A 27,008-nucleotide genomic window follows, 5' to 3' on the forward strand; every position below is an offset into this window, starting at 1 on the left:
GTTGGTATATAGGAATGCTAGCAATTTTTGCACATTGATTTTATATCCTGAGACTTTGCTGAAGTTGCTTATCAGCTTAAGAAGCTTTTGGACTGAGACAATGGGTTTTCTAGATGTATGATCATGTCAACTACAAACAAAGATAGTTTGACTTCCTCTTTTCCTATTTGAATATGCTTTATTTCTTTTTTTTGAGATGGAAGCTCACTCTGCCGACCAGGTTGGAGTGCAGCGGCATGATCTCAGCTCACTGCAACCTCTGCCTTCTGGGTTCAAGTGATTCTCCTGCCTCAGCCTCCGGAGTAGCTGGGATTACAGATGCCTGCCACCACACTCCACTAATGTTTTTTGTATTTTTAGTAGAGATAACATTTCACAATGTTGGCCAGGCAGGTCTCAAACTCCTGACTTCAAGCGATCTGCCACCTTGGCCTCCCAAAGTGCTGGATTATAGGCACGAGCCACTGCACCCACCCAGACTGAACACTCTTCATTTTTTTCTCTGGCCTGATTTCCTTGGCCTGAACTTCCAATCCTGTGTTGAGTAAGAGCGGTGAGAGAGGACATCTTTGTCTTGTGACAGTTTTCAAGGGGAATGCTTCCTGCTTTTGCCCATTCAGTATGATATTGGCTGTGGGTTTGTCATAAATAGCTCTTATTATTTTGAGATATGTTCCTTCACCACCTAGTTTATTGGGAGTTTATAATACAAAGGGATGTTGAACTTTATTGAAGGCCTTTTCTGCATCTATTGAGATGATTATGTGATTTTTGTCTTTAGATTTGTTTATGTGATGAATTACATTTATTGATTTGCATATGTTGAACCATCCTTGCATCCCAGGGATGAAGCCAACTTGATTGTGGTGGACAAGCCTTTAGATGTGCTGCTGTATTTGGTTTGCCCGTATTTTATTGAGAATTTTTGCATTGATATTCATCAGGGATATTGGCCTGAAGTTTTCTTTTTTTGTTGTATCTCTGTCAGGCTTTGGTATCAGGATGATGCTGGTCTTACAGAATGAGTTATGGAGGAGTCCCTCCTTTTCAGTTGTTTGCAATAGTTTCAAAAGAAAGGGTATCAGCTCCTCTTTGTACTTCTGGTAGAATTCAGCTGTAAATCCATCTGGTCGGGCTTTTTTTGGTTGGTAGGCTCTTTATTACTGCCTCAATTTCAGAACTTGTTATTGGTCTATTCAGGGATTCAGCTTCTTTTTGGTTCAGTCTCGGGAGTATGTATGCGTCCAGGAATTTATCTCTTTCTTCTAGATTTTCTAGTTTATTTGCATAGAGGTGTTTATAGTATTCTATGATGGTAGTTTGTATTCCCGTGGGGTCAGTGGTGAGATCCCTTGTATCATTTTTTATTGTATCTATTTTATTCTTCTCTCTTTTCTTCTTTATTAATCTAGCTAGCAGTCTGTTTTATTGATTTTTAGAAAGAACCAGCTTTTTGATTTGCTGATTTTTTGGAGGATTTTTCCTGTCTCTATCTCCTTCACTTCTGCTCTGATATTAGTTATTTCATGACTTCTGCTAGCTTGGGTTTGTTTGCTCTTGGTTCTCTAATTTTTTAAATTGAGATGTTAGGTTGTTAACTTGAAATCTTTCTAGCTTTTTGATGTGTTCATTTAGTGCTGTGAAGTTCCCTCTTAACACTGTTTTAACTGTGTCCCAGAGATTGTGGTACATTGTCTCTTTGTTCTCATTAGTTTCAAAGAACTTCTTGATTTCTGCCTTAATTTCATTATTTACCCAAGAGTCATTCAAGAGCAGGTTGTTCAGTTTCCATGTAGTTGTGTGGTTTTGAGTGAATGTCTTAGTCTTGTGTTCTAACTTGATTGTGCTGTGGTCTGATAGACTGTTATGATTTTACTTCTTTTACATTTGCTGAAGAGTGTTTTACTTCCAATTATATGGTCAATTTTAGAGTAAATGCCATGTGGCGATGAGAAGAATATATATTCTCGTCTTGTTTTTGGGTAGAGAGTTCTGTAGATATCTATCAGATCCACTTGATCTGAGTTCAGGTCCTGAATATCTTTATTAATTTTCTGTCTTGATAATCTGTCTAATGTTGTCTGTGGGGTGTTAAAGTCTCCCACTATTATTGTATGGGAGTTTAAGTCTCTTTTTAGGTCTCTAAGAACTTGTTTTATGAATCTGGGTGCTCCTGTATTAGGTGCATGTATATTTAGGATCATTAGTTCTCTTTGTTGAATTGAAGTCTTTACCACTGTGTAATGCCCTTCTTTGATCTTTATTGGTTTAAAGTGTGTTTCATCAGAAACTAGGATTACAACCACTGCCTTTTTCTGTTTTCCATTTGCTTGGTAAATTTTCCTCCTTCCCTTTCTTTTGAGCTTATGTGTGACTTTGCATGTGAGATGGGTCTCTTGAAGACAGCATACCCATGGGTGTTGGCTCTTTATCCAGTTTGCCATTCTGTGCATTTACCCCATTTACATTTAAGGTTACTTTTTTTTTTTTTTTTTTTTTGAGACGGAGTCTCGCTCTGCTGCCCAGGCTGGAGTGCAGTGGCCAGATCTCTGCTCACTGCAAGCTCCGCCTCCCGGGTTCACGCCATTCTCCTGCCTCAGCCTCCCGAGTAGCTGGGACTACAGGTGCCCGCCACCGCGCCCGGCTAGTTTTTTGTATTTTTTTTTTTTAGTAGAGACGGGGTTTCACCATGTTAGCCAGGATGGTCTCGATCTCCTGACCTCGTGATCCGCCCGTCTCGACCTCCCAAAGTGCTGGGATTACAGGCTTGAGCCACCGCGCCCGGCCAGGTTACTTTTAAGGTTAGGTATTATTATGTGTGAATTTGATTCTGTCATCATGATGCTAGCTGATTATTTTGCAGATTTGTTTATGTGGTTGCTTCATAGTGTTACTGGTCTGTGTACTTCCGTGTGTTTTTGTAGTGGCTAGTAATGGTTTTTCCCTTTCATATTTAGTGTTTCCTTCAGGAGCTCTTGCAAGGCAGGCCTGGTGGTGACACATATCCTCAGCATTTGCTTGTCTGAAAGGGATCTTATTTGTCCTTCACTTATAAAGCTTAGTTTGACTGGATACGAAATTTTGGGTTGGAATTCTTTTCTTTAAGAGTGTTGAATATCGGCCCCCATTCTCTTCTGGCTTGTAAGATTTCCTCAGAGACTACTGTTAGTCTGTTGGGCTTCCCTTTATATGTGACCTGGCCTTTCTCTCTGGCTGCCCTTAACATTTTTTCTTTAATTTAGACCTTGGAGAATCTGATGATTTTTTGTCTTGGGGTTGATCTTCTCATGGAGTATTATACTAGGGTTCTCTGGATTCCCAGAATTTGAATGTTGGCCTGTCTTGCTAGGTTAGGGAAGTTCTCCTGAATGATATCCTAAAGTATGTTTTCCAACTTGGTTCTATTCTCTGGTATTTTTTTGGCTATCCCAGTCAGTTGTAGGTTCAGTCTCTCTAAATAATCCCATATTTCTCAGAGGTTTTGTTCATTTGTTTTTTGTTCTTTTTTCTCTATTCTTGTCTGCCTGTCGTATGTCAGAAAGATAGTCTTCAAGCTCTGAGATTCTTTCCTCTGCTTGGTCTATGCTGCTATTGATACTTTTGATTGCATTGTGAAGTTCTCATGTTGTGTTTTTCAGCTCCATCAGGTTGGTTATGTTCTTCTCTAAACTGGCTATTAGCTCCTGTATTGTTTTATCATGATTCTTAGCTTCTTTGCATTGGATTACAACACGTTTCTTTAGCTCAGCAAAGTTTGTTATTACCCACCTTCTGAAGCCTACTTTTGTCATTTCAGCCATCTCAGCCTCAGCCCAGTTCTGTGCCCTTGCTAGAGAGGTATCACAATCATTTGGAGGAGAAGAGGCATTCTGGCTTTTTGAGTTTTCAGCATTTTTGCATTATTTCTCACCTTTGTGGTCTTATCTACTTTTGATCTTTGAGGATGCTGACCTTTGAATGAGGTTTTTGTGGAGTCTTTTCTGTTGATGTTGTTTTTGTTTTCTTTTTGTTTTTCTTTTAGAGTCAGGCCACTCTACCATGGGGCTGGTGTGGTTTGCTGGGGCTCCCCTCCGGACTTCAGTTGCCTCAGTTTTTCCCCATACCTGGAGGTATCACCAGTGAAGTCTGCAAAACAGCAAAGATGGAAGCCAGCTCCTTCTTCTGGAAGTTCTGTCCCAGGGGGTTATTGACCTATTGCTGGCCCGCATGCACCTGTAGGAGGTGACTAGAGGCCCCTGTTCTGAGGTCTTACCCAGTCAGGAGGAATGAGATCAGGGACCTGTACAAAGAAGCGATCTGGCTGCTTTTTGATACAGCAGGTGTGCTGCATTGGTGGGAACCCTTCCTGATCCAGACCGCCCGTATAGCCATCAGGCTGGAGTGGCTGAGTTGACCAAACCACAGAGATGGCAGCCACCCCTCCCCCAGGAACTTGGCCCCATCTCAGACCGACCAACGCACTGCTGTTGGCTGGTGGGGATTCCAAGCCAGTAGGTTGTAATTGGTGAGGTGCCATGGAAGTGGATCCCACAAAATGATGCTGCTTGGCTTCCTGGATTCAGCCCCCTTTCTAGGGATATGAACAAACAGATTTCCTGCCTTGCTAGGGATCCCAGGGCCAGAGTATGTAAAACTCCTAGGTTTCTGTGTGTGCCTTGAGTGGCTGCTCTGCTGAGACTCCATACAAATCTGTGGCATGGGCTCACGAAGGGATCCCCTGATTCACAGGTTGCAAAGATCGATGGGAGAAACATGGTTTCCCCGGAGGGGTCATGTAATCACTCACTGCTTCCCTTGGCTGGGTGTGGGGGTTCCTTTGGCTCTGTGCTGCTCCTGGGTGAGCCGTCGCCTTCACCTACTTTTCTTCATTCTCCATGGGTTGATTTGTATGCCTAGTCAGTCCGAATATAAGAACCTGGATTTCAGTTGAAGGTGCTGAATTCATTGTGCCTTTTCATTCCTCTTTGTGAGTGCTGCAGACTGCAACTGCTTCTAATAAGCCATCTTTGATTGATCCCCTGGCATAACACATTTAAAATGTTCCTTCATAGTTGGACATCTTGATGATTTCAAATTATTTGCTATTTAGTGATTCAGCAAATATTTAGTACCTACTATATGTCAGGTACTGTGCTAGGCATTGAAGGTGTAATAGAGTGTGTCTGTCCTTAGGAATTTACACAGTAGTGAGGTTAGACAGTAAAAAATAAATTATCTGCATGATACTATTAAGAAAATACAAAGAGGACTGCCTTAGAGGTGACCTACTTGAAGCCTAAACAAGTTTTTCTGAGAAGACTTAAATTGAGACCTACAATATGAGAAGAGCCAGCCACATGAAAGAAGCAGAAATGTGCTACAGGTAGAGAAAGAGGGAAAGCCCCAAGAGTCTGTGCTAGGAAATGATCTAGGAATTGACAGAAAGGCTGTGTGATTGGAGTGCATTGGTCAATGGAAGAGGGCAACGATAAGGTTGAAAGGAAAGCGTGGACTTGTAGGCCATAGAAATGCGAAGAAAAGGAAGCCATTAAAAGTTAAAGGAATGACATGATGTGATATGTTCCAAAAGGTCATTTTGGCTAAGGGGATAAATTAGAGGAGTAATTACAAGAATAGAAGAGTGGAGGCAGGTAGGAGGCTTTTGCAGTAGTCTTCTAACAGAAGATGATGGCTCAGAGATAGGATAGTGATTGTGGATATGAAGAGAAGTAGATATAAAGTTATTTTGAAGGTACTAGTAACTGCTAGATTGAATGTGGGTAGTAAGGGAAAGGGAGGAGTCAATTCTCAGATTTTGTTTATAGTAGCTTGTCACTCATTTGAGATTCAGAAAACTGCAAAGAGCAAGTTGTGTAGGGGAGAAATTAAGGGTTCTTTTTAGACATGTTAAGTTTGAGATGGCTAAGACATTCTAAGTAAAATTTTTTTTTGAGGAAGCAGTTGGATATGCATTTCTGGAGCTCAGGGAAGATGTCTGGGCTAGCAATACAAATTTGGAAGTCATCAGCTTGTAAATGATATTTATAGACATGAGAATGGATTTCCTAAAGAGAATGTATAAATTTGAGTAGCGGAAGAAAGAGTGGTTCAGTGTTGGAGGTAAATCTGTTTCAAGAAGGGAGTGATTAGCTCTATTGAATGTGCTTTGAGAGACCGAGGGCATTAAGTTTGTATGAAGAGAGTAGAAATAGTATGGTTGATAATTTATGAGATTATGGGGCATTGCTACATTGACATCTTCATCTGTGTGTCCTTTTGCTTTAATTCATTTAATATTTTCTTTGTGATAAAACTTTTTGAAGTGGGAATTTATAAAAATATAGATACTATTTATGCTTCTTCCTCCATACTCAACCATATTAGCACCATTGAGAGTGAATTTCATGGCAACTATGCCATCATTTGGTGTTGGTTTTAAAGATAAAATATTTAAAGATTCCTTCATTTGCTCTTTTTATTTCTGTCAAAAAGAAATAACTCTCCATGCACTTCTTTATATTTCCCTTTAGTTGAGTTTTTTTTTCATCTTCTGCCTATTTATTTGGTTGATTTGTATGCCTAGTCAGTCTGAATCAGTAAAAACTGATATTTTACTCAAAAATTTGAATGATAGCTTTATAATTTAAAGATATTATTAATATTTTTTCTGTCATGTTCAATTCAATCTGTTACTCATTTTAATGTTACGTATTTTGAGTTCTGGTTTTGATTGCTGTGTATTTAAACTGAATAATCTTTTCCTATACTATTCACTTTCAAAACTGAGAAAATTTCATCCTTCCATTGATGTGATAAGTATTGTTTTTGTTTTCTGTAATTTGATTTTTAAGATTTTTTAAACCATGTTGTGTTGATTCTGTCTTAAAACAAAGATCTAAGTTTTTCCAAGCGCTTTCCCCTCATCTGTACAATTTATTAGGTCGTTCTTATATATCCTCCTTTAGAAAGCTTGCATGATTGCATATTAAATTTGATATCTTTAACCTTTTTGTATACTCTGTTCCTTTACATTTCTGCCTTTATATTGCACCTTCTTGTTTAGTATTTTTGTTTAATAAATTCTTATATCTGGTAGTAGAAGCTCTAGCTGTTACTCTTTACTGCCTTTCTGTTATTGAGCTATTGTTTGATAATCTTACCTATTTTTTAAATAATGAATATTCATTAGTCATCTTCTTGTAATCCTTTTGCAAACAACAGTTCTTTTGTGTTTGTTTGTTTTTTTGTTTGAGGCAGGGTCTTGGTCTGTCCCTCCAGCTGAAGTACAGTGGTGCAATTACAGCCTATTGCAACCTCTGTCTCTGAGGCTCAAGTGATCCTCCCACCTCAGTCTCCCTAGTAGCTGGGACTAAAGGCACACACCACCATGCCTGGCTAATGTTCATATTTTTGTAGAGATGGGTTTTGCCATATTGCCCAGGCTGGTCTTGAACTCCTGTGCTCAAACAGTCTGCTCACCCCGGCCTCCCAAAGTGTTGGGATTATAGGCGTGAGCCACCACACCTAGGCCTCTTTTTGTGTGTTAATTTAATGTTTCCATCCATGAAATTTAGTATCTTTTATTTAGCCGTGCCTTATTTTAAATTTATCTTAAAAATATATATATTTTTTGGTAACTTTTATAAAGGTTGGGGATATTTCCTAAGGTGATTCTTAAGATTCTTTTGTTGCTGTTTTCAGTTGTCATGGTGAGTGGATTCTTTTTGTGTAATTTTCTTGCTGAACTTTACAAACATTATTGCAGACATATTTTATGTACCTTGTTACTTTACTAAACTCATTAATCCTTTGGATTTTGTATTTATTTAATTATATTACCTTCAGGTGGTAATACTTTCATTTATTACCAAAATGTATTCCTTTAATTTCTTTTTGAAGATATTAGAAAACTGAATTAATGGTCCATTTTGTCTTACTGAATTTTAAAGTTTCAGATTCTAAAGTTATACTATTGGTTATAATGTTAATTTTAATGAAAAGTTCCTTTTAAATAACGGAATAGTGTTTTTTTTGTGTGTGTCTGTGCATGTGTTTGTGTGTTTTTGTTTTTAAGAGACAGGGTTTCACCCTGTCACTCAGGATGGAGTGCAGTGGTGCAGTAGTCATAGCTCACTGTAACCCTGAACTCCAGGGCTCAAGCGATCCTCCCACCTTAGCCTCCTGAGTAGCTGGGACTATAGGCATGAGTCACCAAACCTGGCATAGAAGGTTTTTTTGTTTGTTTGTTTTGTTTTTGTGTGTGTGTTAAAAATTTGTTGAATTTACTAAATAGCATTTGAGCATTTGTTCATATAATCAGAAATTATTTAGTCTATTGATGTGGTATATAGATTTTCTTACAAAACTGTTATTTTGTTCTGAAAATAAACTTTCCTTGGACTAAGTGTGATTTATTACATTGCTGGATATTTTTCTAACATTTTATTTAAAACTTATATTTCTCTTCATTGGTGAGGCTCACCTGTAGGGGTTTGTGTGGTGTGTGTTCATACATGTTCTGGTATGTAGCTTTTAGGTGTTAATCAGGTTTTGATTTAGGTTTAGATTTGTCTTATTAAAGGAATGGTCATTATTTGATTCCATGCAAAATTGAGAGACTTGGTGTTCTGGATTTCTTTGTTGATGTTCTTTAAGGATAAAGGATATCTCTGTTTCTTCCTTAAATATATTTGGGTTCTTCTAATTCCTCTACTTTCAGTTTTAGTAATTTTCCTGTAGAAAATAATAAATTTCTTTGAAGATTTCAAATTTATTATTTATACATACTGTATATTATAGCCTATATCAATTTCGTATTAATTTTATAATACATTCTGTATTAATTTTTATAATATCATTTTCACCTGATTTTGTAGATAGATTTTTGCTTTCTTCTTTATTAAATTTACATAGGGTTATCTATTAATCTTTTCAAAGAACTGGGTTATAGTTTTAATTATCATTTTGTCTTTCTAATTCATCTTTTTTTATTTTCTATTTTCTTCTACTATTCTTTGGGTTTTGTGCTATTTTTCTTAGATATATTTAGCTGTATACTTTTTCTTTTTAAAACTGACCTGTGACTTTATAAGAGTATTGCTTTGGGCACCTTTCGTTGTTCTTGATATGTAGTGTAGTCATTCCTTCCTTGAATTATGTTGTTTCTTTTTCATCCAGTTATTAAAGATTGTGCTTCAAATTTTATATTCTTGTCTTTTTGTTTTGTTGCATCGTGATGAGAGATTATAGTCTTCAAATTGTCTCTTTTTTTTTCCTTTTAAATAAATATTGAGATTTAATATGTGATCTTTTGGCTTTGAAGAACTTCCCGCACAAATTGTTGTATGTCAGGAGGGTTTGTGTATGTGAAGCGTATTTATTCTTCTTAGTGTTTTGCCATAATGTAAGAAGGTAAAAGTGATTTTTTTTTTCATTATGTACTTGGACAGTGGATGGCATTCCCAATGACAGTAGTGATAGTGAAATGGAGGACAAAACTACAGCTAATTTGGCAGCCTTGAAACTTGATGAGTGGCTCAATTTCAAACTAGAGCCAGAGGTAAGTTGCTTTCAAGTAGTGTAATACATTTCTTTAATTCAGTTAGTGTGAATTGATATATAGTATGATAAAAATTTTTCCTTTACTGTTGAGCCCTTAGTATCAGAGAATACAGCTTGTTTTTCAGTTTTCATAGGGACCTCATTCATTCTCTTCTGTATTGGGGTTTATTCCAACAGAGGACTTGGAAAACCTAGTTGTGGCTCATTATTTAAGCAAGGTAATTGTCTTAGTCTGTTGTTGCTGCTATAGTAATTTATAAAGAACAGAAATTTATTTCTCACAGTTCTGAAGGATGTTAAGTCTGAGATCAAGGTGCTGACATTGGGCGAGGGCTGCTTAACCCTGCCTCCTCTAGAGTGGAGGAATACTGTGTCCTCACACGGTGAAAGGCAGAAGGGCAAGAGGGGATGGACTCCCTCCATCAAGCTCTTTTATAAGGATACCTAGTTCCATTTGTGAAGCCAGAGCCCTCATGACTCAATCACCCCTCAAAGGCCAACACCTCCCATTATTATTGCATTGGAGGTTAAGTTTCAACATGAAAATTTGGACAAAAACTTCTAACTATAGCAATAATCCTTGAATATTTCTGGATATATAAGAAAGTATTGAGTATCGGGTACACAGGAACTCCCTTTATTTTGTATAACTGTGTTTCTGAGAGAAAGATATGATTCCATACTATTTTCTCTTTTTCATATACTTCTGAATTGGGGGTTTGAGGGAGGAGGAATGTTTCTTTTCAAATTACAAATTTTTGTGACAGAGCCTCCCCTTGATTCTATCTCTACTGTCCAAGATCATTCTCTATACATTTTTGGGAGGCGCCAAGCTGTCAGTAGTTAACACTGGCTAGGTTTACTATTTTAGCATCCATTCATTCATCACTTCAACCTACTACACTCTCACTTCCATTCCCACCAATCCATCACTTCACTGAAACTGTACTTGCTAAGGTCAACTGTGTCCTTCTGTTATCAAAGTCGGTCTACTGTCCTGAATAAATGTGACCTCTCTATATTATTTATCACTATTGTCCATATCCTCCTTTTTGTACTCCTGCCCTTCACCAGTTTTCTTCCTTACTCCTGCCCCAAATTCTTTGTCACTAGTTACTGTAACATTAATCTTTCTTAATTCTTTCTCTGTAGTCAGTCCTTCTTAGTTGTTTCACAGACCCCCCTGTATGTGTTTGTGCCTTAAATTTTAAGTTGTCTAGCACTTTGTGGCTTACTCTTATCTTCTTACTCCCTCTGTACAGTCCCCGGGGACTTTACCTCTATGTGTATATTTTGCAATAATTTAGGAACTGGTGACTTTCTAGTTTAGAGCTGTATCTTAGACCTTTCTATGAATCCAGCTGCCTTCAGGACATGATCATTTGGATGTTCTACAGGCACTAAAATAACACTATGAACTACATATGTTTTTATTTACCCTGCTGCTACTTTTCCAGTATTAATCACACTCCACCACAACTATTGTTTACTGTTTTTCTTATTAGACTATTTAATTTGATTTTGTGTCTTAGTGCCTAAAATATAATAAATAAATTTTATTTCATTCACCCATTAAATATAATGAAATTGGTAGTAAATTATATGAAATGTGAAATATGTTTATTGGAAACAGTTGCAAACTAATGGAAACTAATCAAACAGGTGTTTTGCATATGTGATATTCATTTACTTGTATCTATTTGAACTATTACAGGCAGCTAGTTTATTGCTGCAGCTCAGACAGAAGTGGCATAACTTATTTTTACGCCGAATGAGAGCTCCATCTAAACCTTGGTCTCAAGTTGATGAAGCTACCATAAGAGCAATTATAGCTGTTTTAAGCACTGAAGAACAGTCTGCAGGTTTACAACAACCATCTGGGATTGGTCAAAGGCCAAGGCCTATGTCTTCAGAAGAGCTTCCTTTGGCCTCTTCTTGGAGGTCAAATAATAGTAGGAAAAGTTCAGCAGATACTGAATTTTCTGATGAGTGTACTACTGCAGAAAGGTAAATTTATGACATTTTACCAAAATGGGTCACTTTTTCTTCAGGAAAATGAATTATTTATCTTAGAATCATGTGCTTTTATAATATTTAAAAATTACTTTTTTATAATCTAAGATCCATGAAAAGGTAGCAATAAAGTGGAAAGAGTTTTCTACTTGTCCAACTTAATTCTTCTAAGTATTGTTAATATGAATTTTAAACTATTGGTATCTGTCAGTTATTTAATAAGGCAACTTTTTGTCAGGAAAAGATCAAAATATCTAATTTCTAGAATTGGGTCTCTCAAAAATATATAGGTATTTTAAGATTATATATTTTACTTGATATATGTGAAGTAACATTTTACCTAGATACTCTGAGCCATACTGGCTATGGCCATTTAGAAGAACAACCTCCTTATAAGCCTTATCTAGATATCAGTACTGCTGACTAGCATTCCTATAGAAAAGTACTTCAGTCAGTGACACATACAATGCCAGTTCTTGGTGTGAGGGATCTAAAAGTGTACAAAAGAGATAAGATCTCCTCCAGAGGATTTACATTTGATTGAGGGGAGGCATATAATAAGTAAACAAATTTACTGTCATATGACAACATTTCTGTTATAATTTAGCCAAATTCTTCTTTTGTTCTTTTGCAATTAAATGTGGTGGTGCTTTTGTTTATGAATATTAATGAGACACCTCATACTGAATTATTTATGTAAAAAATATATTCCAGTAATATGATAGTGGTTACAATAAATCATTGGCCATGATTCAGAAGTGTTTCTGGTTATAAAAACATTTGTTAGAATCAAATTTATTTTATATCAGGTTTTCACCTTGTTGAAATTCATAACAAAAAACATTCTTGGCTATGAGGCTAGTTTTGGCAATACTGTAGAAAAGTCTCTATAATAAGAATTTGATTTTATAGTTAAACTGAAAATAGAAACAATGGAAACATAAAAAATACATAATGCTTACTGTTTTTCAAGGATCAGGTGGGGTTTTTAGTACTTTTTTTTATCAGATTTTTGCATATTTGAATGAAATATAAAGGCTTAATATCATTTAAGACTTTAATTAAAGAGGAATAAAACATTGGTTTCCATGTTCTTCAGATACTACATTTTAGTAGTAATTTAACCAGTTTCCAAGGAAAGCTTGTAAAATGCATGCCTGAACCTTTCTTTCTGGTCTAGACCCTGCTGAGAAAAAGGGAGACTAAAAAGTACATTTTTTACTTAGATACTCCCCAATACTCACCACTTTTTGAAAATATTGTTCTAGAATTTTATTGAGCATTAGTTATTTAGAATGTGGGAATATATTTCCATAGGAATTATTCTGTGGTAGAGTTATTCCTAAACCAGTCTATGAAAAATTCTGTTAGATTCAAGAAACATGACATACTAATATATAATGCATGAGTGTTCCTTGTATGCTGATGCAAATGAATCAATAATTTGAGACAATTGAGGAAATTATTATTTTATTGGGATTGGTAACCACTTTGGTTATGTAGGGACAATGCACCCCATTTTAACAGATGCATATTTAAATATGGAAGGATAAAATGACATGATGTGTGGAATTTACTTTTAAATATGTAAGCCAAAACAGAAAAGAAGCAAGAAAGAAAAAACAAAATAATGTTAGGTAAATCAAGTCGGTGAAATGTTCAAGAAACTAGGTCAGTGGTACTGTGAGATGTCGTACATTCTGGATTTGTCTCTGCTTTTTTCCTGGCACTATGTATTTCTATACCCTATGTATCTTTTATTTTTTATTTATTTTTATGTTTTATTTTTTGAGACAGTCTCTCTTTGTCACCCAGGCTGGAGTGCAGTGGCGCGATCTCAGCTCACTGTAACCTCCGCCTCCTGGGTTCAAGCAATTCTCCTGCCTCAGTCTTCTGAGTAGCTGGACTTGCAGATGCACGCCACCACGCCCGGCTAATTTTTGTGTTTTTAGTAGAGGTGGGGTTTCACCATGTTAGTCAGACTGGTCTCGAACTCCTGACCTCATGATCTGCCCACCTCAGCCTCCCAAAGTGCTGGGATTACAGGCGCAAGCCACTGCACCCGGACTCCATACCCTATGTATCTTATGTAAGCTGGTGGTTAGCTCTCAGGGCTTGATTGGATCCAATGTTTTAACAATAATATTTTATAGGTGGTGTTGTGAACTTTATATTGCAATACATCAGGAAGCCCTTAATGTCTGATTGTCCCAGAAAGACTCGTACTTTAAGAAAAATTATGAAATTCCTGACTGCCATGTTTGTGGCATTTATTCATAGAATTTTAGAATAGAAAAATCTTGGAGTTTAGATATAATCCTTTTATTTAACAGATAAGGAAATTAAAGCTCCGATAAGTTAAGAGGCTTGCCCAGATCTCATACCTAGTTAGGCGTAAATTTAGAGCTGTCATAGACATCTGTATTTCCTGACCTTAGTATTTTTAAATAATATTCCATAAATCATAAGATCATTGGGACTTTGAATTAAAATGGCGTCTGCTTTGTATTATAAACTTATACATAACTGATCTTTGTATTACGAACTTATATATAACTGATCTTTGCTTCCTCCTCCTTGCTCAAGAATACTGATGAAATCTCCATCTCCAGCATTACACCCACCTCAGAAGTACAAAGATAGAGGAATTTTACATCCTAAACGAGGCACCGAGGACCGATCCGATCAGTCTTCTGTGAAATCTACAGACAGCAGTAGTTACCCAAGTCCTTGTGCTAGTCCTTCTCCTCCATCCTCAGGAAAGGTAGAGTATCTGAAAGAAAATGTAGTAAGGAACAGATTTGTAGCACATGTAATGCTAAGTAAATAAAATTGTAAAACAATTAGAGTACTTTTCTAATTGTGGCCTCTTTTCTAGATGTAAATTGAAGCTAGCAAACTTGATACACTTTGAGTAAATGTAAAATTTTTCCTGCATGGCAAATATTTCTAGTTATTACCATCTTGGGGTATTTTAGGATGCTTTAAAGCTATAGATCATTCACTACTGGCACGTAGTTAGGCTGTTTATTATTTGTTTCCTATTTGTTTCGAACCTTTTTTTTTTGAAATGGGGTCTCACTCTTTTACCCAGGCTGGAGTGTTGTGGTACAATCATATCCACTGCAGCCTTGAACTCCTGGGCTCAAGTGATCTTCACACCTCAGCTTTTGAGTAACTGGGACCACAGGTGCATGCCACCATGCCCAGCTGATTAAAGAAAAATTCTTTTTTTTATAGATGGGGATCTCCCTTTGTTGCCTAGGTTGGCCTCAAACTCCTGGGCTCAAGTGATCCTCCCATCTCAGCCTCCGAGTGGCAGGGATTACAGGTGTGAGCCGCCATGCCCAGCCCTTTAGAAACTTTTTTGCTAAAATAAATAACAAAAAGATTAATTTAACTTTGGTTCATAATTTCAGAATTGAAAACAGTGGTTTCTGTCTGTTGTTAATTGATTTCTACAGTGGTTATATTTAAAAAACAAGATGGGATAGGGTTAGGAAGGTAGGAAATGTTGATATGGAATTGAAAACTGTACCTTTAAAAAAACTTGTAATAAGAATAATTTCAAATGTTCATTATGTGATTACTTTTACTTTCCTGTTTTAGTAGCTGAGTAGGTATTTGATTAGAGGTTATTTAGCTGCATATTGTATTTTGGTGAATGTGTCTATTGAAATACTCTTTGTTAAATAAGAGGAAAATAAATGTTTTTGTAGATTTGCATTCTTAGGTTTTGAAGTTTTTTGGTTTATTTATACACCTTTATTAAGGTGTAATTTACAATAAAATTCACCAGTTTAAACTGTATAATTTAATGAATTTTGACAAATGTAAACAATCATGTAACTATACCACGATCATCTACATATTTCCATCACCCCTACTCCTTGGTAACCCATTGTTCTGCTCTTTGTCCCTTGAGTTTTGCCTTTTCTGGAATTTCCTGTAAATGGAATCATATATATGTAACGTTTTGTGTCTAGCTTATTTCACTTAATAGAATCCTTTTGAAATTCTATTAAGTGAAATAGGCCAGACACAAAATGCTACATACATAAGATTGAATGTATCAACAATCTATCCATATTGTTGAGTATATTATTAGTTTATCTTATTGCTGAGTAGTATTCCATTTCTAGATAGACTGGTTTGTTTTTCCATTCATCAGTTGATGGACATTTGGGTTGTTTGCACTTTTTGGCTGTTATGAATAAAGTTGCTAACATTGTACTAACTGGTACTAACATTCAAGTTAAATCTTCGTGTCTAAATATGTTTTCTATTCTTTGGCAAATCCCTAGGATTAGTATTGTTTGAGTTGTTTGATAAATGTATATTTAGCTTTACAAGAAACTGTCCAACTGTTTTCCAAAATGACAGTACTATGTTGCATTTCCTTTAACAATCTTTAAGAATTCCATTTGTTCCATATTCTTGACAGTATTTGGCATTATTAGCCTTTGTAATTTTAGCCATTCCAGTTGGGTATGTAGTAATAGGCCATTATAGTTTTAATTTGTATTTTCTCAGTTACTAATGATGTTGAGCATCTTTTCATGTGCTTATTAGCCATTGTGTATCATCTTTGTGAAATGTTCAAATTTTAGTTCACTTTTTGTTGTTAGTTTTTGGTGATTTGTCATCTTTCACTGAGTTGTAAAAGTTTTCTGTATATTCTGGGTACAAGGCTTAATTATTATATGTTTTGCATATGTTTTCTAACAATATGTGTTAGATATGTTGTTTTTCCATTTCCTTAACAGTGTCTTTTGAAGAGCAAATGTTTTTCATTTTGATGGAGTCCATTTCATCAACTTTTTCTATTATGATTCGTATTTTTTGTGTACTAAGAAATTTTGTGTACCAAACCCAAGATCATAATTTTCTCCTGTGTTTTCTTTTAGAAGTTTTATAGTTGGCAATCTTTTGCTTATACAATTTTTCTAGTACCATTTGTTAAAAACCATTTTTTTTTCCATTGAGTTACTTTGACACCTTTGTCAAAAATCAACTGGCCATAAATATGTTGTCTACTTATTGGACTCTTTAGTTTCATTAATCTCTCTCTCTGTCTCTCTCCCCCCCTTTATATGTGATATATATTAATATATTTATATACTATGTATTTATATATTAATATATTGTATATAATAGTATATAATATATAGTATATTTATATATGATATTTTATATATTTGCCAGTGGTACACTGACATTATTTTAGTAGCTTTATAGTAAGTCTTGAAATCAAGACTTGAAATCCTTCACCTTCAATCAATTGTCCTTCAACTTTGTTTATCTTCTTCAATATTGTTTTGGCTGTTCCAGGTCCTTTGTACTTTCGTATAAACTTTAAAGTCAGCTCATCAGTTTCTACAGAAAAATATTTTGGTATTTTGAGTGGGATTGCATTGAATCTATAGATCAATTTGAAAAAAATCAACAATTAACACTTTTTAGTCTTCTAATCCATAAGCATAGTATATCTGTTCATTATTTGGATAGTCTTTAATTTCCCTCAACAATGTTTGATAAATATCAGAGTACAAGTATTACACATTTTTTGTTAAATTTATCCCTAAGTATTTAATGTTTTTGATACTGTTTTTTAGAATTTTAATTGGAGGTGTTCATTGCTAGTATATACAAATACATTTGATATTTATATATTTGCCCGAATCTTACGACCTTACTTCATTTATTAATTCTATTAGCTTTTTATGCCATCTGATAATAAAGATAGTTTTACTTTTTTTCCTTTTCAATCTGATTGCTGTTTCTTTTTTACCTTATCTCTCTGGCCAGAGCCTCCAGTAAAATGCTGTTCAGTGTTGAGAGCCACATATCTTTGCCTTGATCTTAGGAGGAAAGCATTTTTTGTCTATTAGTATGGTGAATTCCTTGCTTGATTTTCTTATGTTTATACCTCACTTGGTCATGGTGTTATTTTTATATATTGCTGGATTTGATTTTGTTAAATGAGGGATCTTTGTTCATGAGGGGTATTATTCCGTAGTTCTTTTTTGTTATGTATCTTTGTATGGTTTTGATGTCAGAGTAATGCTGGCCTCATAAGATTAGTTGGGAAGTGTTTGTCCCACTTCAGTATTTTAGAAGAGATATGTAGAATTGGTATTATTTCTTCCTTGAATATTTGATAGAATTCACTAATGAAGCCATTTATTTATTTATTTTTATTTTTTATTTTTTATTTTTTGAGACAGTCTCACTCTGTCACCCAGGCTGGAGTGCAGTGGCGCAATCTCGGCTCACTGCAAGCTCCACCTCCTGGGTTCACGCCATTCTCCTGCCTCAGCCTCCTGAGTAACTGGGATTACAGGCATGTGCCACCATGCCTGGCTAATTTTTTGTATTTTTTAGTAGAGACAGGGTTTCACCATGTTGGTCAGGCTGGTCTCGAACTCTTGATCTCAAGTGATCTGCCCTCCTCAGCCTCCCAAAGTGCTGGGATTGCAAGCGTGAGCCACAGCGCCTGGCCAACAGTGTTCTTTTATTTTACACTTTACTCCTTTGTGTTACTGTTTTCATACATTTTGTTTTTATATAAATGCTATAATGTATTATTTTTACTTTAGTCAATTATCTTTTACGAAGATTTCAAAGCCAGAAAAATATATTTTTATATTTATTATTTACTAATCTTGTGCTCATTATTCTTTTGTGTTAATACGAATGTGCACTTTGTATTATTTACTACTGCCTGAAAAACCTCCTTTCTGGGACTCTGGATACACAGATACAAGACCATTGCATATGGTTCAACAGGTCACCAATGTTCTCTTCATTTTTTTCAGTCATTTTTGGTGTCTAATCTGGTGTTCTTTCCTTCTCATGTGTTTTCAAAGGCTGTATTTTCATCTCTAGAAGTTCCTTTTGCGTCTTTTAAAAATTTTAAAAATATATATATATACACACACACACAGACACACACACACACACACATATATGTATATATATCTTCTGGCTGGGCTTGGTTTATGTCTGTAATCTCAATGGTTTGGGAGGCCAGGTTGGGATGATAGCTTGAGGCCAGGAGTTTGAGAACAATCTGGGCAACATAGGAAGACCCCATCATCTCTACAAAAGAATAAAAAAACTAGTTGGGCATGGTGATGGGCCACCTGTATTGCTAGCTTCTGGGGAGGCTGAGGCAGGAGGATCACGTGAACCCAGGAATTTGAAGTTATAGTGAGCTATGATTGTGCCATTCCAGCCTGGATGACAGAGTGAGACTCTGTCTCCCTAAAAAAAATTAAGTAAATAATATCTTCCATTTCTCCTCTCATTATGTTCACGTTTTCCTCTACTTTCTTGAACATAATGAATGTTTTTATAACAGATGCTTTAACATTTTTGTCTCCTAACTACATCAACTCTGTCATCTCTGAGATGTTTCTGTTTATTACTTTTGGCATTTTTTTTCTTTTACTTTTGTTTCTGTTTTGTCTTCTTGTTATCCAGTGCTTTGTGGAGAAAATATGAGAGTACAAATTTTATATTCCATATGCACATGGGAAACGGGTTCAGATTTGTAAAGAGCTAATAAAAATCTACTTGTAGATGTGTCTGATTGCCCATTGCAATCAGAGTCTCAAGATGACAACAGTATTTAACTTCTCTTTGGCCTTCATTATGTAAATAACAACCTTTGTATATTCTCCTGTTTTGTGTTTCTTGTAATTTTGTTGGGCAGCTAGGTTTTTGTATATTCCTTTCAATAGGGTGAGACTTTGTTCTAATTCACAGTTTAGTTGCAATCAGTTGAATCCTTTTGAAGTTTGCTTTTAAGTAATGTTAGGGTTGGGCCAGAGCAGTCTTTATTCTGTTATTAATTTAGTTCCAATACTAAGGTATGGCCCTTCTGTGGGCCAGTACCATATGTATTACAGGTTCTATCTCTTCTGGCTGAAGATAACATGAAATATTCCCAGCCATGTGTGAGCTCTAGGAATTGTTTGGTCTACTTGTTTTCCTTTGGATCTTCCCCTAGCCTTGGGTTATTTATCTTTTTTCTCACTCATGTTCAGGTCAGCACTTAGCCAAAAACTTGTGGGAACCCCTCTGCATTTTCTTTGGAGCTCTCTTTATGTGCAGCTCCTTTCTATCTAACATAGTACATTGCCATGCACAGTAGCCACTTCGGTCTCTGAACTCCAGTTTCTTTCTGCACAACTTAATGAGACCACTGGACTGTTTTTCTTTGTCCTCTGAAAACTGCCTCCAGGCAGTAAGCTGGAGAAGTATTTATTTTGTTTTTGGATTTTGAAAGTATATTAAAACATTTCCTGAAAGTATATTTGAGGTATAAACCAAAGTTGGCACTCCAGGATCCTTTGTTGATGAGGGATTTTGAATGCTGTGAAAATGAGTACTTGTTTTTAGCTAACTTCATTTTGGTTGAGTCTTGTATAGGTTTCAGACATGATAGAGCTATTTGCATTTGTTGAATATATGGTAAAATATTTTGGCTTGTATGTTTATGAAAATGTTATTTAATGGAGCCTATTGGTTTTGAAAGATCAGATTACCTTTCAAGAACTTATGTATTCTTTTATAGGGATCAAAATCTCCTTCACCAAGACCAAACATGCCTGTTCGATACTTCATAATGAAGAGTAGCAATTTGAGAAACCTTGAAATTTCTCAACAGAAGGGTATCTGGTCTACAACTCCTAGTAATGAACGGAAGCTTAATCGAGCCTTTTGGGAAAGCAGCATGGTTTACTTGGTATTTTCTGTTCAAGGATCTGGACATTTTCAGGTGAGCCACCCTGAATCAGTAAAATGGGGTTGTTCTGGCTATAGGTTAAATCATAGAGATTTTTAGAAAAACAGCTGGCTTTTCATTGCATCAGAATGCAAGAATGTCTTCTGCTTGATTGAGAATGAGGGATATATTGCATCTCTTTAGAGGATGATAGAACTGAAATCCTCTTTGTTTTTGCCTTGTCTTACCAGAGTCTTTCCAGATAAAGTATGTTTCCTTCTGAAGACAACTTTAGATTTACTAATTCTCAGGTGGATTCAAAGTAATGAGAAGCTTGACCTTTTGGTAAAATATTTATTTAAATAGGCTAAGGAAGTTAGTATTGACAATCAATAAACTAAGTATGTTTCTTAACCATCACCCATCTTGACTTAATGTATACCTGAATTTATAAAATAATACATTTATTATTTGATGTTTGTTATAATTTTTGGAAATGAAAGCCTAGAAGTTAACTTGTATCCATTTATCATGGAATAAATATGGACTTAGAACTGTTGCTGTTTTATTTAGAAATTATTATTGATATTTGAAATTGTTAGGAGGCTAGAACTTTTTTTTTCTCTAAAATTTGCTAAGAGAGCTTTCAATGAAAAATTTAATAAGTAGCTTATTTTTTGTTTTCGTTAGGTTTCTGTTATTTTAATATTATATCTTTATCTTAAAATTTTAAAAACTCAGCCTTCTCAGATAAATTAAATTTAGACATGTTAATCGCCTCCTCACCTCTATTCCTTCCTCCCATTTTACCTACAGGGATTTTCTAGGATGTCTTCTGAGATTGGAAGGGAAAAGAGCCAGGACTGGGGCTCTGCGGGACTAGGAGGAGTATTTAAAGTGGAGTGGATACGAAAAGAAAGCCTTCCCTTTCAATTTGCACATCATTTACTCAATCCATGGAATGACAACAAGAAAGTGCAGATAAGCAGGGATGGGCAGGTATACAATGGCATTTTTTATTAACCTTTATTTCTGTTTGTTTTCTTGTTATCCAGTGCTTTAATTGAGAATAAAATGTAAGAGTACAAATTTTACATTCCATATGCACATGGGAAACAGGGGTTCAGGTTTGTAAAAAGCTAGTAAAAACTTACTTGTAAATGTGTCTGATTGTTCGTTGCAATCAGAGTCTCAAGATGACAATAGTATTTAACTTCTCTTTGGCTTTAATTATGTAAAGTAAATAACCTTTTATATTCTAGTGGCTTGTTTATTTCTGTTGTTTTGCTTTGTCTTTATGATGCTACTTACATGCATTTTAAGCTAGTTAAGATGATGGAAATTAATATATATTGACCAAATACTATGCTAACTGCTTTATAAGATATAATTTATTTCTTATGATTAAATTATTAGTCCAATTTTATATAGGAGAAAATAGACTCAAAGATTAGTTTTGCCTAAGGTTACACAGCTAGTAATGTATCTGAACCAGTATGACTCGTTTCAAATCACTGTGTAAAAAGTGTTTGGGTTCCTCTTAAGTGCTTATCATAGGTATCATTCCACAGGAGGACTATAAAGTGGCATTCTTTTCAATTGTGTGCGAATAATTTCATTTTTATTCTGTAATGATTTTGAAGAAATATCTATTAGTTAGAAATAATTCTTAGAAGAAAAAATATTTTAATAATTTTCAAGATAAGAAGATGTAGTTGCTTAAGAGAGTTTCGTGGGAAAAATCCAACATCAAATATGCTAGGTTTCACAGTAAACCTTTGGAAGTTCCAGCTGAGTGCTTTTGCTAAATCTCTATTAAAAACAAAATCCATTATTTTTAGGTAGAAACAGTTCCAGAAGGACTCCATGGGAATCTGTTGCCATTTTGTCACAAAAGTTGAGAGATTTTGCAGATTAACTGTGATCTTAAATCTGGAAGTCAACTCCATAAACTTTAAAGCAAAGAATTAGAACAATTCATACCATATGATTTTAACATACTCTAGTAGGAAAATGAAATTTAAAGTGTTTTTCTTACATTTTTATCAGTATAGGTTTTGGTCATTAAAAATTTTCAATCCAGTTCTTTTTATGTTTATTTTGACTTCTGATTTATCTAGGAACTAGAACCTCAGGTTGGTGAACAGTTGCTCCAGTTATGGGAACGTCTTCCCTTGGGAGAAAAAAACACAACTGATTGACACTCAGGTTATACCATCTTGACTTTGAGTATTGGCAGTATTTGTGATCATTAGGAACTTTTCAGATTATTTATCTTTTTTTTTCCCCCTTTCTTCTAGAACTCTTAGCTGTGGAAGAACATCATGCCTATTTATAACCACTGAATGCACTGACTTTCAAAAACTGAGATGGAGTGTGTATTACGAATGGGCTTTTTAACACTTTTAGAGTGTAGCTTTAGAACTACCATCTTCATATACAAGAGAAAGGAATCATTTAAATTTTTATAGTGATCATAGAGAATGATTATATGATGTTTGTAATGAATAAAATAGTAGTTTCATCATTTGGCACAATAGCAGTTATTTTAAACAAACTTAATTTGAAGTTAAACATTTCATTTTTAAAAACACTGAATTACAGTTCTTATTGATGACTTTTTAATGCAGAGTAAGTTGTTTAAGAAAGGCCTGAATATGTCAGAACATCTGAACACCATTTTAGAAGAGTCAACTCTTAAGATTATCATTAGAAAACAAATACATCAACACCTATGAAAAGCGGGGAAAACAACAAGGACAACAACAAAAAACCAATGAAATTCTACAAATGTCCCTTTTAAAAATCGTATGTGCTAAGGGCCATTCATTCTGCCATTTTTAACTTGAGACACATTAAGAAATAAGATGGATGTTCTTTTTCTGTGATTATGAAGTGCAATAAAATCTGAATATGGGGCAAAGTTTCTTCCTGATCAGATTAGATTAAATGCTTAATTTTATTCCTAATCCTGCCCCTTTTAACCTGATGTGTACCTTACTCTTTCCTCCCTCTCCCTCCCTTCCTCCTCTCCCCGCTCCTTCCCTGCATTTCTCCCTTCCTCCCTCCTCACATCTCTTATATGAGCACAGCAATTATGACCTTTTTGTTTTGGCTACAACTTGATTGAAACAAGTTCAAAATTTAAACAACTTCATACAAGTTTTTAAACATTCTCAACTGGTAGCTTGCTTGCTGTGTGTCTTCCAAAGTAAAACCTGCAAGCACCACAATTCTAAGTGCTGCTTTCCATTTTTTTTCAGTATGTTTTCACTGGCTTATGTTTTCAGATATGATTTTCCTTTTTCACATATATGGTTTAATAAATGGGGGATAATTTTTTTGTAAACCTGTGCTAGTGCCAAGTCTCATATTTCTTTGCCATCTCAGAATTATTTATCTTTTTACCACCACTGTTTATAAAATTTCCTTAGAGATTTTTGAAGTGAAAATAGAGCAACAGGGAAAAATGAAAGAAATGTCTTGGTTACTGAGCTCTAAATAGACAGGTTTGATAGCACTTCTCATGACACATTTTAGTTATTCTTATAAAAGCAAACGAACAAACATGAGTGTAAATTAAAGACAAAAAGAAAACTCTGGTTTTATATTTGAGAACAAGTGAAAAATCATGGGTCAACATAAAATCTTGAGAACCCTTTTACTTTCTCTAGGAAAGCATTAGATAGTGGTGCATTAGTTTAGAAAGTCAGCTATAATTTTGCCTATATTTCTAGTTATTAGCTTTGGGAGTTTTTTGTACTTTAAGACATACCTGTAAATTGAACCTATGTGAATTATATTCCACTGTATGTGTATTATAGTTCTTTTCCTATTAGAGCAACTTGTGTTTCCCTGATAATGTGTAAATTTTTTAGGTATATACTTAATAGTTTACAATGTTCTAAATTTGGAAGGACTTCAAAAAAAACTTGTTTTAATTTCCATCTGTTTTGTAATATCTAGCTCTATATGTAAATGATGGGTTTGTTGGTATTTAAAATGAATACAACTTGAATGTAATTAAAATGCTGTTTTTTGGAAGTGATAAACTTTAAATATACTTATTAAAATGAAATTCTATTAAGTTATTCAGATGTTATTTCTTATACTTTATAATAAGACTAAGTTAACAATGATCAACAATATCCCCTGAGATAATAACTAATTTCAAATACCTTGAAGAATACTAAATTGATATAGAAGGTGATGGTTTATATTGAAACTCCCTTCCCTGTAAATTGTCTTATTTCAATAGGAGATGGCAAAAATCTCACAACTTGTGTTTAGTATAAAATATTTTAAATATTAATAAAATATGCAAAAATAGGAAACTTAAACTATATGGAAACATTTCTAAATATTATGAATAGTACCTTGTACTTAAATGTTAGTATTTTTCTAACTTTATTTGCAAAGTTCTTGTCTAAACATCCAGGAGAAAGTTAGTTATAGTACAATATCTTTTTTTTTAATAGTATAATATCTTGGTAGCTAACACTACTTTTTCTGAATAATTTAGTTCTTTTCTGTCAGCTAGTTAATGTTTCATTTCTTTCAGCTAATGAAGCCATCCATTCCGAAAAAGTGGAGCACCTGCTGTTTTACCCAGACATTTCTTTGTAGAAAATGGTAGTAGTATCTTAGATACTGGGGTTCCATCAGTCCTTTCATTTCCCAGAGAATTTTAATATTTGCTTTCACTAATTCTCTGGAAGCAGTTTGTTGTCTTTTTTTTTTTCTTTTTTTTTTTAAGTGAGGTCTTGCTCTGTCACCGAGACTGGAGTGCTGTGGTGATTTCACAGCTCACTACAGCCTCGGTCTCCTGGGCTCAACCAGTCCTCCCACCTCAGCTTCCCACGTAGCTGGGACATGCCACCAAACCATGCCTGGCTAATTTTTTTTTAGAGACAAAGTCTCACTGTATTACCCAGACTGGTCTCAAACTCCTGGGCTCAAGTGATTCTCTGGCCTCAGCCTCCCAAAGTGCCGGATTTACAGGCGTGAGTCACTGTGCTCAGCCATATTGTCCTTTATAATAAATATTTAATATCACGTACAGTGACATACTAAGATATAACAGGTACAATTCTTGCTGTCCAGGAGGAGTTTATCTTTTTTTGGGTAAAAATTTTATTTAAAGTTGTGAGTAACAATTTTATTTAAAATTGTAACAATTGTGCACTTTTATATCACAATTGTTATAGACAAAGGTTAAGGTATTTAAGAGGAGAATAATCAGTGAGGTCTTCATCGTTGGTAGAGCTGCATTTGAGCATGCCTTTAAGAAGAGAGAATTTGTAAATGGATTAGAACAAAGTTAAAACTAGTGAAGAGCTGGAAAAGGACAAGGTGTATTTGGGAATATATAAGTCACAGTAGCTACCTGGTAAGGTTTTGTGTAACAGTTTTACAATGTGAAATATAGAGTGTTTAAGAATAGCTAAGAAGTGATCATTGAATCAAGTGGAACTTGAGCTTTAATATGCAGGTGAGGTGGCTGTTAAAAATACTTCCTTGGCTTATACACAGGGTCTGATCAGTAGGTCATTAGTTTTGTAATAGGCCTCAAGAATCTTCATGTTTAGTACATACTTCAAGTACTGTCATTTCAAATGGACAATAATACTGAAACAGATTGATAAACTGTGTTTTAAAGTTCATGTGGCATCAACACAAAATATTCACATTTTGTATTTTATGCAATAAAACAGAAGTGATTGGAATACTAAACGTAGAGATATATAATGAAGGATTTACCTTGTTGCAAGATATTATAATGTGTTATATCAAGAAATAGCTTTACATTTAAGGTTACAATACCTGCATTTGAGGCCAAGCTCCAACACTAGATGTGAAAACAGCAAATCACTTAACTTTTCTGACTTCTGATTTCCATGGTTGAAAAGTGAAAATGGTATTTATCTATCTTACAAGACAATTAGAAGGGTCAAATGAGAGTGCTTGGAAAAGTATGAACACTATACAAATATAAATAGTATTATCTGTCTAATAGTGTCCAGCACAGAGAGGGCACTCAAGTGTGGTAGATCCCTAATGTATATTTATTCACACCTTTTTCTCTACTAAGTTCAAAGCCCGTTGAGAAATAAAATAGGAAGAGACTGAAATATTAGTTTTCTTGCTAATGAAGTTGAAGTGAAGATCATGGCTCAGATTCATGGCCACACAAAATTTCTAAATGAAACTATTCCTCATTTCTTAAACTTAATCCTATGGTCATAAGCCTCACCTACAGGGACAGGCCACATATGCTGTTGTTGAGGAAGAGAACATGTGCATCTTGAGACCATGAGACCCAAAAAGGAAAATCCAGGAAGGAAAAACTTGAGAATACTCAATCCCTTCAGAAATCAGTAAGACGATGTCACTTCTGCTGGAGGGAAGGAAACAAGGGCATAAGTGCTTTTCTCATTACTTCTCTATGGGCAAGTGTTACTTTATAGTGCAAGCAGGAACTCTGCAGAAGGAGAGCATGTATTTTTCCTCAGGAGACACAAGGCAAAGAAAGGCAGAAAGAATCATCCATGAAGTAGAAGAGTACCAGAGTAACCAACCCTGAGGATAAGGGAGCAGACTGCTGGAGTTGATCTGTCACGCTGCAACACTGGTTTTGCAAAGATGTTTTATCTGAGAGGAGATGTCAGTAGATTCAGTAATTTTGGATGTTAAGCTGAAGTGTCTTATGATGAAACTGCTAAAT

At 35.1% G+C, this 27,008-nt stretch overlaps 1 protein-coding gene across 7 annotated transcripts in view; it reads left to right on the forward strand.

Moving 5' to 3' along the window:
• The window catches only part of YTHDC2 (YTH domain containing 2), a 91,520-nt gene that overhangs the window by 57,031 nt on the left and 7,481 nt on the right, over window positions 1-27,008 (forward strand). For 3 of the 7 annotated variants that reach the window (XM_031666397.1, XM_031666399.1, XM_031666403.1), the window contains 7 exons: window positions 9,429-9,538; window positions 11,255-11,547; window positions 14,140-14,317; window positions 20,135-20,338; window positions 21,101-21,283; window positions 22,405-22,492; window positions 22,585-24,362. In XM_031666397.1, the coding sequence (XP_031522257.1) occupies window positions 9,429-9,538; window positions 11,255-11,547; window positions 14,140-14,317; window positions 20,135-20,338; window positions 21,101-21,283; window positions 22,405-22,485 (1,049 nt within the window). In that variant the 3' untranslated portion in view covers window positions 22,486-22,492; window positions 22,585-24,362. Of the gene's footprint in view, window positions 1-9,428; window positions 9,539-11,254; window positions 11,548-14,139; window positions 14,318-20,134; window positions 20,339-21,100; window positions 21,284-22,404; window positions 22,493-22,584; window positions 24,376-27,008 lie in introns of those variants that run through there. The other 4 variants (XM_031666402.1, XM_031666401.1, XM_031666404.1 and 1 more) reach the window with 2 other exon arrangements.

Source organism: Papio anubis, chromosome 5 (assembly GCF_008728515.1).
Source record: "Papio anubis isolate 15944 chromosome 5, Panubis1.0, whole genome shotgun sequence".
Classification (NCBI taxonomy): domain Eukaryota; kingdom Metazoa; phylum Chordata; class Mammalia; order Primates; family Cercopithecidae; genus Papio; species Papio anubis.